This window comes from Acomys minous (genome assembly GCF_964271855.1).
Source record: "Acomys minous genome assembly, chromosome: 10".
NCBI lineage: Eukaryota > Metazoa > Chordata > Mammalia > Rodentia > Muridae > Acomys > Acomys minous.
In genome coordinates this window covers 97339770-97352610 of record NC_140491.1, presented here as the reverse complement: position 1 = coordinate 97352610, position 12841 = coordinate 97339770, and the positions used below count along the sequence as shown (strand labels likewise).

General features: G+C 35.3%; 1 protein-coding gene across 10 annotated transcripts in view; it reads right to left on the bottom strand.

Moving 5' to 3' along the window:
* The window catches only part of SLC4A10 (solute carrier family 4 member 10), a 257846-nt gene that overhangs the window by 169553 nt on the left and 75452 nt on the right, over positions 1-12841 (bottom strand). For 3 of the 10 annotated variants that reach the window (XM_084797967.1, XM_084797973.1, XM_084797969.1), the window contains exon 1: positions 2766-2889. The exons of 6 other annotated variants lie outside the window; for them this stretch is intronic. In XM_084797967.1, the coding sequence (XP_084654093.1) occupies positions 2766-2810 (45 nt within the window). In that variant the 5' untranslated portion in view covers positions 2811-2889. Of the gene's footprint in view, positions 1-2765; positions 2890-12841 lie in introns of those variants that run through there. One more of the 10 variants, XM_084797966.1, reaches the window with a different exon arrangement.

The window sequence follows — 12841 nt, the reverse complement described above, 5'->3', positions numbered from 1 at the left end:
TTCCATTATAGTTTCTCCCAGGCCCATTCCTCGGAGCCTGAGAGGACCAATTCTCTAGCGCTTTTCATCAGATGTCAGTATTTTCAGGCAGGTGAGGCAGTAGACACTTGTGATCCCAAAAATTGGGAGGCCAAGTCAAAAGAGTGACTTTTTAAAAAGCTAATCTGATAAATAGGAAGTCTGAGGTCAGAACTATACAAAGAGACCCTGTCTCAAAAATTTTAAACTGTTAGAAATTTCAATCTGGTGTGTACACCCAGATAATTTTTCATCTAAGTACAGCTCAGATTGTCCAGTTACAGTCAGATTCTCCCATATTTGTGGCTCTTTATTTCAAATGTTTAACCTTAAGATTTAAAACTCTCCTCAATAACACACATACCTACAGAATTATTCATACCTCTCCTGGAATTACATCTACATTCCTAGTTTTAAGAAGAGTCTCTAAGCTTCTACCTCAGCTGTTTTCCCAGGACTGGGCTAAGCTCACTCTTAGAACAAGTTTATGTTGGCTTATAAGTATAGAATTTTTTTTTAACAGAGTCTTTCTGTATAGCTCAATCTAGCTTTGAATTGTCAATTTTCTTGTATATCAATAAAATTTTAGTCTGCAATTATTAATCTAATGGAGGTCAGCCTTTGATTTCTCTACTATTATGAAGTGCACATAGGAGAAAAGAACAGTAATATGTAATTTATACTAGACATCATCAGTTTACAGATTAACTTAAAGTTAATTGTAACAAACCACTTTTGAAGGGTCAATGATTTCATATGTTCCTTGAAAGCAATAAAGATTTTTTTATTTTCTGTTAAATACAATATCCTACAGATGATCAGGTTTCTCATAATATTCTCTGAATTAAAGAATTACCCACGCAATTATTTATGAACAGCTTATCTTTAGAAATATTTATGATGTAATACATACACTATAAAATAGTGCAGGTTAGATAACGTTTGTAGAAAAATGACCTCCTGTTCCAAAGAAGATTCACAATGAGCTTTGCTGTTCAAAGTCCAAAACCATCTTGCTAAATAGGAGGAACAGTGGGCATTCCACTGAAATGTCTGCAGCATTCTCACTAATTTTTATTTTGCAGTGCAATGTATTTTGACACAGGAACAGAGACTTTTTCTGATTTGTAAAAGGAATGACAACTCTAAGACATCTTTTATATAATAAAATTAATGATACATAAGTGTCACTAAAGAACATAACCAAATACTTTATGATTTAGTTCTTCTGAAAGGTCATAACCACACTGAAAATTTACAAAATGCTGTGAAACCAAGGCCTAAAGGAATCCTGAAGCCATGCCAAGAAACAGAATGTACTCCCAGTGACTAATACATGCAAATACTGGAAATAAATTCTAACAGATTAAACAGGTTTTGTAGCAACTAAAAGGTATATTCAAATCTTTCAAAATTAATCAAGCTTAAGAATATGGCAATCTTCCCAACTAATAAGATTGTAAGCTGCTAAGGAGCCAGAATAACATATAAATTATATCCAATATCAGTAGGAAGAATGTTTTCAATGTGTTTTAATTAAAAAAGAGAAACAGCCCCTAACTGTATTTATTCACTGTTTCAGGCTTTGTCCAATGTATTCATTTTTTAATACTATGTGTTTTCACCCTGAAGAGAAGTTAAATAAATAATAGTCAAGCTACAGAACTGTAAAGTCAATACTGTCATCTTGAAAAAGGTTTTAACATTCTTCCTCTTTTGAAAACAAATTTAACATGTTTGATAGTTTTCTACAACTGACTCAGGAGTAGGTAATATTAAAAATTAATAAAATATAGTTCTTTAAAAATATGAATGTTAGACATATAATATTGTTGTGTTAAGAATACAATCCTGAGGATAGCCTACACTAAATGAAAGTTTATTTTTTTTTTAACTTGAGAGGTTAAATATGTATAGTTTAAAACAAATAGAGTTTCAGTAAGAAGAAAATATATAAATATTATGTTTTAAGGATTTTCTACAATTTACAGTTAGCAATTTTAATGGAGTAAAATGATTCAGCTTGAAAATGAAAGTAAGTAAATGTTGAATCTCTCTGGGTCAAAAAAATCTTCAAGATACTTAGAAGCCAAAAACTTCCTTATGTAAAACAAATTTGCATTCAGCTTTCAGATGTGGCTAATGCCTTAGCAGAGATTATGTTTCTCACAAAATCTGAGAAATGATTTTAAAATGGCTTTAAAAGCTGTCCCAAAGTGAAATATAAACATCATGATTTATGTTACAGCCTGGACAAACATGCTTCTCTCCATTAAACGTCCAATGCTTTGTGACTTACCACAGTGCCAACAACACTGATGACTGTGATTAAATCTTAGATAGCAACCATGTCACAATACATATCTATATGTAGGCAGATGGCTATCACATATTATTAGTTCAATTCATTTTTGTTATTTTTATCATTTCAAGCAAAACACATAGTCTGATTCTAATCAGGATTAATCTCGAAACAATTCTAAAGAGACATAACCATTGTTTCTAATCACATAAAGTACATCTTCTTCTACCCCCCAAAAGATTAAAGTAACAACAAACTCATACACACATGCAAGCACTTCTTAATTCATATTTTACCCATTATTATAATCATCACCTGTTCAAATATCCAAATGAAAATGAGTTCATAAGCAATTATGTTGATTAACATATCCCAAATGACTAAAATCTAGACAAAGTAACAACCTGACATGCTAATAGTACCATCACAATTCACAAGGCCATACCTCATGACTTAGAGATTGGAAATGCTCACAGGTTCCAGGCTGCATGACCTTTCTATTTCCAGAAACCCCTAAAAGATAACATTTCCTGACTTACAATAAAATAATAATAAGCTCAGCCATCTCTCTCTCTCAGCATCTACAGGGCTAGTGAAGAAAACATCAAATAGCAGATCTGTCCATCAGGATCTATTTAAACCATCATCAAAATATCGGCTCCCATGCACTGCTCATCGTCCCCTCTGTGCAGTTACCAACACTGCATACTAAGAGATGCTGACACAGTGGTGTCTGCTGATGCTGTTAATGCTGTCTGAAACATTCAGCTTACTGCTTGGAGCGGTTCTGCATCATCCAGAATCACACACAGCCTTCAGGTTCCCACTGCAGCTACTACACAGACTTGCATCCTGTGAGAGTTTCATTTATTATCAGTACTTTTAAAACAAGAAATGTTCTGTTTAAGTATCCAATATGCTTGTTGAAAATATCATGTTAAAATGTCAAGTCTTAACTATCAGGTGGGTTTCTCCATATATGACTAAGTTGTTGTATAATGATTTAATAGGTAAATCTGTACTCTCCTTTCAAGAAAATTTCTTTCCAAAGTATCAGATTTAGAGGGACCTAAATGTGAAGAAATGCTATTCATAAAATATTAGATAATTGTGAACACTATAAACACGTGCATGTTATTTACAGGAATTAATTATTTATTCTTCAGAACAACATAGTCTAATTATTTAATTCTTCTTATAAAGTGCTAAATATGCATAGGTTAATAAATTATCATCAAGTCCTAAGACTGGATGATTGTTTAGGAAAGAAGCCTTTGTAAAAGGTTCTGCATCAACAGGGGAAATGTCATTGTTCCCCACTCCTCATGGAACCAGAAGGGCCTTTGTTCACTGCTGCACAGCAGCTTAGGAAACCTTGTGACTGGTGTAGTAGTCTTGAAATACTGGCCTCTGGATTACAGTTGGAGCTTTTTTGTATTTATCATTAGATAAAACAGCATGTAGTGGTAAAGGGAAAAAAAAACACAATGACTAAAATCAAAATCAAATTAAGTAAGTTAAAAATTAGGTCAAAAATATAGTATCTTACCTTAAAAGAGCCCCCCCCCCACCTTCAGTGTAGGCAGAAATAATGATGCTACACACTTTATTTATATACCTGTGACTAAACTACTGAAGTCTCATAATAGCTAACATAAGGTGCAAAAGGGCTTCAGGCAAATGTAGACTGGCATTATCACGCAAACCAGTCACAATGAGTCTTAATAAAGCTACCTATTTCAGAAGTCAAGGAGCAAGGGGCATGGGGTGTGATCTAAAGTAGAGATTGATGTGGTCAAGAAATATTGTACACATCTGTGAATTGTTTTTTAAAAATACACTTAAAACCCCTATTTAAGAAAAAGAAATCTGGGGCAGTGAGACAGTTCAGTTGGTGAAGACATTTGTTGCCAAGCCTACAGACCTGAATTCAATCCTCAGGGTCCATAAGATGGAAAGCAAGACCCTCCAGCCACTTGTCCACTGACCTTCACATCCACATCATGGCATATGGCCCTTCCCAACACACAAAATAAATAAACTGGGAACAAATACAGAGACTCACAGTCACACATTATGTAGGCAGTGAGAGGCTTTTCTATGTGTCCATCAGATCCCTTTTTTCGGGGATCAGGCTGCTGAAGAAGAGGCAGAAAAAAGTGTAAGACAGAACAGAGGACACAAAGAAAACAAGGAGCTCCAAGCCATCATGATCAAAGCTCATATAAACTCACAAACATCAATCAAGCAAACAAAAACAAAAACAGATACAAAAAACAATAAACAAAACTGAGTTAGCATACACAGGGTCTGCATCAGTCTGCACCAGGTTCTTTGAATGTATATATTAGTTTATTGTTTTTATAAAATTCCTGATTGTTGGGTGAGTCTATGATTCTTGTGCCTTCTCTTGAAATCTTTTTTTCTTTCTATTTGTTTGTTTTGTCCATTCTGTTTTCAAATGAGAGAAAAGGACTGGATCTGGATGGGAGGTGAGGGGGGACAAGAAACTGGAAAAAGTAGAGGCAGGGAAAAACATAATCAGAATATATTATGTGAGGAAAAAATCTATTTTCAATTAAAGGAAAGAAATAATATTTAAAAATTTTTAAATTAAAAGCAATATGTAGTAGACTTTAGATGTTGTTGCTATTGTTATTATGGGCTGATTAAAGATTTTTAACTCCCCTTCCTTCCTACCACCAACAGAAGCAATTAGGCTCCTTAGTGGTCTGTTCCTCACTCTTCTGTTAGGAAAGTCCTGTTTGCAACTGCACAAATTTAGACATAGACTTGATATTGTGACTGAGCCTAAGGGGGGAAAAATCACAGGTATAGAAGGATGGCGCACTCAGGTAGCACTTATCCTGTATTCATCTTTTGAGGCTTATCATCAATAATCCTTCCTATATCATATACCATCTCCCTTTTCATTCACACATAGAAAAAGTACTGAGCATATATATGGAGCAGATACTAAATATGTGCCAGGACCTTGAATATCACAAAGAACTGATTCCACAGACATGTTTTGATGGTGGAATTAAAGAAAGGTTTGGAGCAATGGCTGGGTGTCTTCCCTAATCTGGAGATCAGAAAGAGTCACCACAGTGAAGCATGACAAAAGGCTAGATGATTCTGAGAAGTTAAAACTGATAAGCAATAAACAGACTATGTTTCATATTTTAAAGTGCAAAGCTAAGGACCTAGTATGAGAAGCCTTGGTCAACCTAAAAAGAATTTGAGCTTCAGCCTTAGGGGAATGAAATCCATCAATATAATTTGTCTTGTAGTTTTAGAGTATCCTAGTTGTTTAAAATGATATCTGTCTTTAGGCCTCTGTAGCTTTGCTAAAAATTATTTATTCATACAATATACTACTCATAGCATTATTATTGCAGAATGGATATCACAGAAAAGCAAGATGTCTATACACTTTCTCTGACAAATATGTCATAAAAAGGATGAAGAATAGACAAAACACTGCAAAATAAAAAAGGCCAGAGTTGACTTGGTTCCTTAGTTTTGATACTAAACATTAGACTGAGTGATGTGTAAACAGAAAAAATGTACATCCCACAGCTCTGGAGGCTAAGAAATCCAAGATCAAGCACCAGAAGGTTCAGTGTTTAGCACTGGCTTTCTTCCCACTAAACTTTACACAGCAGGCATGGTAACTTCTCCTGTGCCCCACTTTTTTTTTAACAGAGGAACAAGTGCAATCCTAAAATGCATAGCCATCATGTTGGTAAGGCACCATGATACTGGTAGTTGGGTTTTCAACAGATGATCTTGAGGAAGGTGCTAAACATCCACACTCTTAACAAGGTACAGCACATCAATTGTAGGGAAATTGATTTATTGATCTGTCAAACATCAAAAGATCCCAAATACTAAAAGTTGAACATCCTTAAAAGAGCAACTATTTTCACAACTACCACATTTTAGTGATTTTTCCATCAGTTACCAGGGGATCTCTCATTTACATATTTAGAGAAATTGAGTCAGGGTCAGAAATCAGTATCTTTAGCTTCAAAGTTTCTCCAAATATTAAGTCATTACCTTAATATTTTCTTTTTGTAAAAATTATATATATATATTAATTAAAACAATACTTCTCTTCTATAGTTTGATAACGTGAAAAATACAGTACATATTTTCATTTAAAAAAAAATCCTAAGAGCAGAGATCCAAGATCATGGCGCTGACCATGCATTGTGTCTGACCTGTAGGACAGTGCCTAGTGACAAGGCTGGGAACTACAACCACAAGACCTGGAGAGGCCTAGGTTAGAGGGGTCCACACATTGCAGAGCAAGGGTGGGTCTGGCCTCAGGCCATCTAACTGGTCCATGGAGGACGGGTGCCCAGTTCCCAGAGTCTGGATGTATACCCACCTGCAAGCTGCATCTGTACTCTATATCTTGGACTCTGTATCTAGGGCTGAGCTGTGGGCAGTGAACTGCCAGCATCTAGATCTGCTGGCCCAGAGGAAAACCCAGTAGAATGGATGGATCTGACTTCAGAATGCTCTACTGGTCCATAGAAAGCCCCAGGGCCCAGTGACCATGGGCAAGGTCTCCAAAGTCCAGCAAAAGGCAGGCTTTCAGTCTGTACCTGCACATTCTCCCTCTCTCTGACTAAACGGTGGGCTACAGAGTACCAGCATCACTGTCTATTGGCCAAGAGAGAGCCCAGAGTATGGACCTGAGATAGATCAGACTTCTGATCACCCCACCAGTCCAAAGAGGGACCCAGGGCCCAGGCCGGGGGATGGAGTGATGGCCAGGCAGCTGTGTACACATTCTCCAAGCCCAGCCAATCATCAAAGGCTAGGGCATGTTACCCACCCTGTCTAGTGGACTAAACCAAGGCCCCAGGACCTAAAAGGGCATGGGCCCATGCACCAAAGCCCAGCCAAATGCTACAGGCTAGTGTTCTGTACCTGCATTCTCTGGCAGACTGAATCAAATCCCTAGAGTCCTGGTAGCCATGGGCAGAGTCTCCAAAGCCCAGCCAAATGCAGGAGAGTGGGTTATACCTACACTAACTCCAACTGAACTTTGGGCTGCAAAACACCAGCATCAGCATCTTCTGATACAGTGGGGAACCCAGGGTGTAGATCAAAGTCTCCCAAAGTTGAAACCAGGTCACCTAGCTGATCCAGAGAAAGGTTCCCTAATTCCCACAGGTAAGTGGTCTTGACCTACAGACACTCACCAATGAACCGCTCTCAAGAGCCAGTAAAGGACACCAGAAACTACCACCCAATGTCAGAAACAGCGGGATGACTAAAGGCCAGTGTAAAAAAACACAAACAACAAAAAACAAAATAATATAGCATTTTCAGAACCCGGTTATCCCAAAGATATCAACCCTGGAAACTCAAACACAACTGAAGCACAAGAAAATTACCTCAAATTCTTCATAATGAAGATGCTAATGGAGGAAATTAATAAAATCAGTAAACAAATACAGGATGATGCAGCCAAACAGATTAAGGACCATAGAGAGGCCATGACAGAATCATATAGAGAGGAAATGAAGAAATCACTGGAAGAAATTCAGGAAAATGAAAACAATCAGGTGAAGGGAATCAGTAACACAGTTCAAGATCTGAAGATGAAAATGGAGACAATGATAAAAGCACAAACAGGAAAGTCAAGAGACAGAACTTAAAGAAGAAAACAGGAACTGCAGAGGTAAGCATCACCAACAGAATATAAGAGATGGAGGAAAGAATCTCAAGTGCAGAAGATGCGATAGAAGAATATGATGCAACCATCAAAGAAAATGTTAAATCTGAAAAATTCCTGTCACAAAACATCCAAAAATCAAGGACACCATGAAAAGACAAAACCAAAGCATAATAGGAATTGAGGAAAGAGAAGATGCCCAGCTCCAAGGCCCAGAAAACATTTTCAACAAAATCATAGAAGAAAACTTTCCCAATTTAAAGAAAAAGATCCATATAGACATACAAAAGGTCTAAAGAACACCAAATAGAATAGACCGCAAAACAAAATCCTCCAGCCATATAATAATCAAAACACAAAGAAAAATACTAAAAGCAGCAAGGAAAAAAGGCCAAGTAACATATGATGACAAACCTATTAGGATCATACCCAACTTCTCGACAGTGACCATAAAAGCCAGACAGGCCTGGACAGAAGTCTTGCAAAGTCTAAGAGACCACAGATACCAGTCCATACTACTATACCCAGTGAAACATTCAATAACTATAGATGGAGAAAACAAGATATTCCATTACAAAAAAAATTTAAACAGTAACTATCTACAAATACAACCATACAGAAGTTACTAGAAGGAAAACACCAACCTGAAGTGGCTACCTAGAACAAGGATAACACAAGAAATAGATAACTTCACCGAAGAAAAACAAAAAACTGACAAAAATACTACCACAACCAACATAAAAATCAACAGATATAATAGTCAATGGTAATTAATGTATGTCAATATCATGGTCTAAACTCTCCAATAAAAAGACACAGACTAACAGAATGGATGCATAAACAAGACTCACGATTCTGCTGCATTCAAGAAACATATTACTTCAGCCTGAGGGTAAGAGGATGGAGAAAGGTCTTCCAAGCAAATGGACACAGGAATCAATCTGTTATAGCCATTCTAATATTTAATAAAACAGACCTTCAACCAAAATTATCAAAAAAGATGAAGAAGGACACTCCATACTCATCAAAGGAAAATGCAACCAAAGTGACATCACAATGTTGAACATCTATGCCCCAATACAAGGGCACCCACATTTGTAAAAGAAACATTATTAAAGCTTAAACCACACATCAATCCCCACATGTTGATAGTGGGAGACTTCAACACCTCATCTTCACCAAAGGATAGGTCAACAAAAGAGAAGCTAAACCAAAAAAAAAAAAAAAAAAAAAAAAAAAAAAAAGCACTAATTGATGTCATGAACCAAATGGTTCCAACAGATATCTACAGAACTTTTCACCCAAATTCAAAAGATTATACCTTCTTCTCAGCACCTCACAGAATCTTCTCCAAAACTGACCACATAGTAGGTCACAAAGTAAGTCCCAACAGATACAAAAAGATTGAAATAATACCTTGTATCCTATCAGACCAACATTGACTAAAGCTGAACTTCAACAACAACAGAAATAAGAAAAAGCCTACACACACATGGAAACTGAACAACTCTCTACTCAATGACAACCAAGTCAGGCAAGAAATAAAGATATTAGGTACTTCCTAAAATTCAATGAAAATGAAGATACAACCTACCCAAATTTATGGGACACATTGAAATCAGTGCTAAGAGAAAAGTTCATAGCACTAGGTGCCTTTATAAAGAGATTGGAAACATCTCATATAGATAACTTAATGACACATCTGAAAGCCCTAAAAAAAAAAAAAAAGAATCAGAAACACCTAAGAAGAGTAGATGGTTGGAAATAATCAAACTCGGGGCTGAAATCAATAAATTAGGAACAAAGAGCACAATTAAAAGGATCAACAAATCCAAGAGCTGGCTCACTGAAAAAAAATCAACAAGATAGGCAAACCATTAGCCAAACTAATTAGAGAGACATATCCAAATCAACAAAATCAGAAATGAAAAGGGAGACATAACAACAGACACTGAAGAAATACAAAGAAACACAGGGTCCTACTTCAAAAGCATAAATGCCACAAAATATGAAAATCTAAAGGAAATGGACAATTTTCTTGATGGATTCCACTTGTCAAAGTTGAATCAAGATTAGATAAACAAACTAAATCATCTTATTTCTCCTACAGAAATAAAAGCAGTCATCAAAAGTCTCCCAACCAAAAACAGCCCAGGACCAGATAGTTTCAGTGCAGAATTCTACCAGAACTTCAAAAAAGAGCTAATACCAATACTCTTCAAACTACTCCAAAACACAGAAATGGATGGAACATTACCAAACATTTTATGAGGCCACTATAGCATCTTCTGTCTCTGTCTCTCTCTAACACACACACACACTAATAAATTTAAATTAATATCACAGAGAAGATAAAATAATGTTATATAAGAGATAATAAAATATGTCATTATGGTTTAAATATGAAATGTTTAGGCTCAAGTACTGAAGGCCTGGTCCCCAAACAGCAATGTCAGAGGTAGAACTTGGGAAAGTCATTGGACCATGAAAGCCCTGAACTCATCAATAACTGGTTTTATAATTTTATAGGCTAATGTGAGGAAGATATGAAAACTTAAGAGACAAGACCTAGTGACGCATAGGGGGTTTACCTCTAGGGCCTATACAGTGTTCCCTTCATAGTCCTTTCTCTCTAGGCTTCCTGGCCACCTGGTGGTAAACAGCTCTCCATTTCATGTCTTGTACTCTGATGTTCTCTCTCACCACACGCCAGAGACCCAATGGAGCCATGAGAGCAGAGACTAAAAGCGTGTTCAAACCAAAACTTCCCCCCTCTTAAGTTGTTCGCCTCCTGTGTTTTGTCACAGCATTAAAAAGTTGATTAATGTAATCATAAAGTATTCAGTGAAAAACACTATTCCTATGAAGTCTCCACTCTGTAAAATGTACACTGAAAAAACAAAAACATATTGTAAAATACAGTCCAACATTATTCACTTTGTAAATATAAAACTTATAGAATTCATTAATTCTTACAAAAGAAGAAATTAATTTCTGATAACAGTTGAACATATAGTCTTGTTTATCACATACTTCTCTTTCCATTGAGGAGTATTTCTTAAATTTCAGGCTCTCTAATACTTCAGTTATATTTCTGCTCTAGTTTCATGAAAATACTCAAACTTATTTTTAGTTTATCTTAACTTTTACAAATTAATCTTATGTCTTCTATATCATTTACTGTGTACATGAATAAGGTTTTCACTTTTCGTTCTTATTGGGTTAATGCTAATACAGACTGTTTTCTGACATTGGTCTCAAGCCAGCTTTGGTGGCAGATAAAAGCCATGATACAAAGTGGAGTTTTGAAAAAAACAAAAAACAAAAAACAAAATGGAGTTTTGCTTACTCTTTGTCTCAGTCTCCCAAAGTGATTTTACAAGCTAACTAAGATGAGAAACTGTTTTACCTTTCTATTATATGTGGAATATAGTTGGTTTTAAAAGCATAGGCCACTAAACATATATGGTATACAATACAAATATCTAGAAAAAAAGATCTAATATGAATAAATGGACTATTCTTATTAAAATGCTAATTAATATTAAAAAATGACTGCTCCTGATGAGATGGTGGACTACAGCACAAATATCAGTTCATATAAAGTATGCCTAAAAAATATTTTCCTGTCTCTTACACAAAATGGTAATTTTTCAATATACTTATAACAACGAATTACAAAAATACCTCGTGTCTTTTTTATGCTAGATTTGGATAGAGTCTAATTTTTCTAATTTCCTCATCATTCTACGAGTTCCCTTGTGTAGTGGGTCAAACAATAAAGAAAATAAAAGAAGTTATAAGTTTGTAGGTGATATTTTCATTACATTTTACTGACTTTTTAATACCAGTTTCAAAAGTACTTCACAGCTATTCAGACAGAAAAACCAAAAGGCAAAAAGATAAGAAATTAACCAAATTTCTATATGTAAATAATCATTAATATTTATTTATAATGTTTAACTAATATTTACATAAAACTATATTAAAATATTTGTTACTAAATTATATTATAAATATTTCCTCAATATATTACAAATATTTTCTACTCTATAACATCTAATGGCTAATGGTATTGAATCAATAAGAGATGCTGTAGTTTACCAAATAACAATCTAATCAACATCTCTTGTACACTGTTTCATTTATCTTCTTCCTGAAGCATACTTACCTTGTCAAAGGATAAAACTTGTTTTTAACAGTACTGGAAGAAATGTGAACCTTTTGGAGGCTTTTAGACAAAATAATCAAATTTCTCTCCAAAACTGTGTCCTCCAACAGAAATATCATTTGCTTTATTGCTTTGTCAAACTAGGCTATCATGTAATATTTACGTAAAATAATAGCTGCCACAAGTTAATATAAATGTTTCTCAAAGAAAAAGTTACTTACTTTAAGACAAGCTTAAATTAGTAACTAAGCAAAAGAGTTATCTTCATTAGTGTCCAATGAACAATGAAATTTTAAGATAAATAAACCTACATATAAATTACGATGATTGTTCCTCCTTAGTGGATGGATTGTCAAGGAAAACAATTTCCTGTTCAATCAAAGTTACCAAGCAATAACAGAGTAGGCTGATTATAACCCAGTGAATTGGAAGGTGCATACTTAGCCTTTATTTTTCCTCTGTGACATTTATAGAATGAAATGACCCAGAAAGAGTGAGTCATTCACCCATAGCAATTTTACTTTACTCGTTGAAACAGCAGGAAAACGGCCTTAGGAAACCTTTCTGTCAGACAAACCTTCTGATACAGGACAGTGCAGTAAGGTTCCAAAATGTCATACACATTACAATGTCTTTGGGTGTAAATTTATTTCAC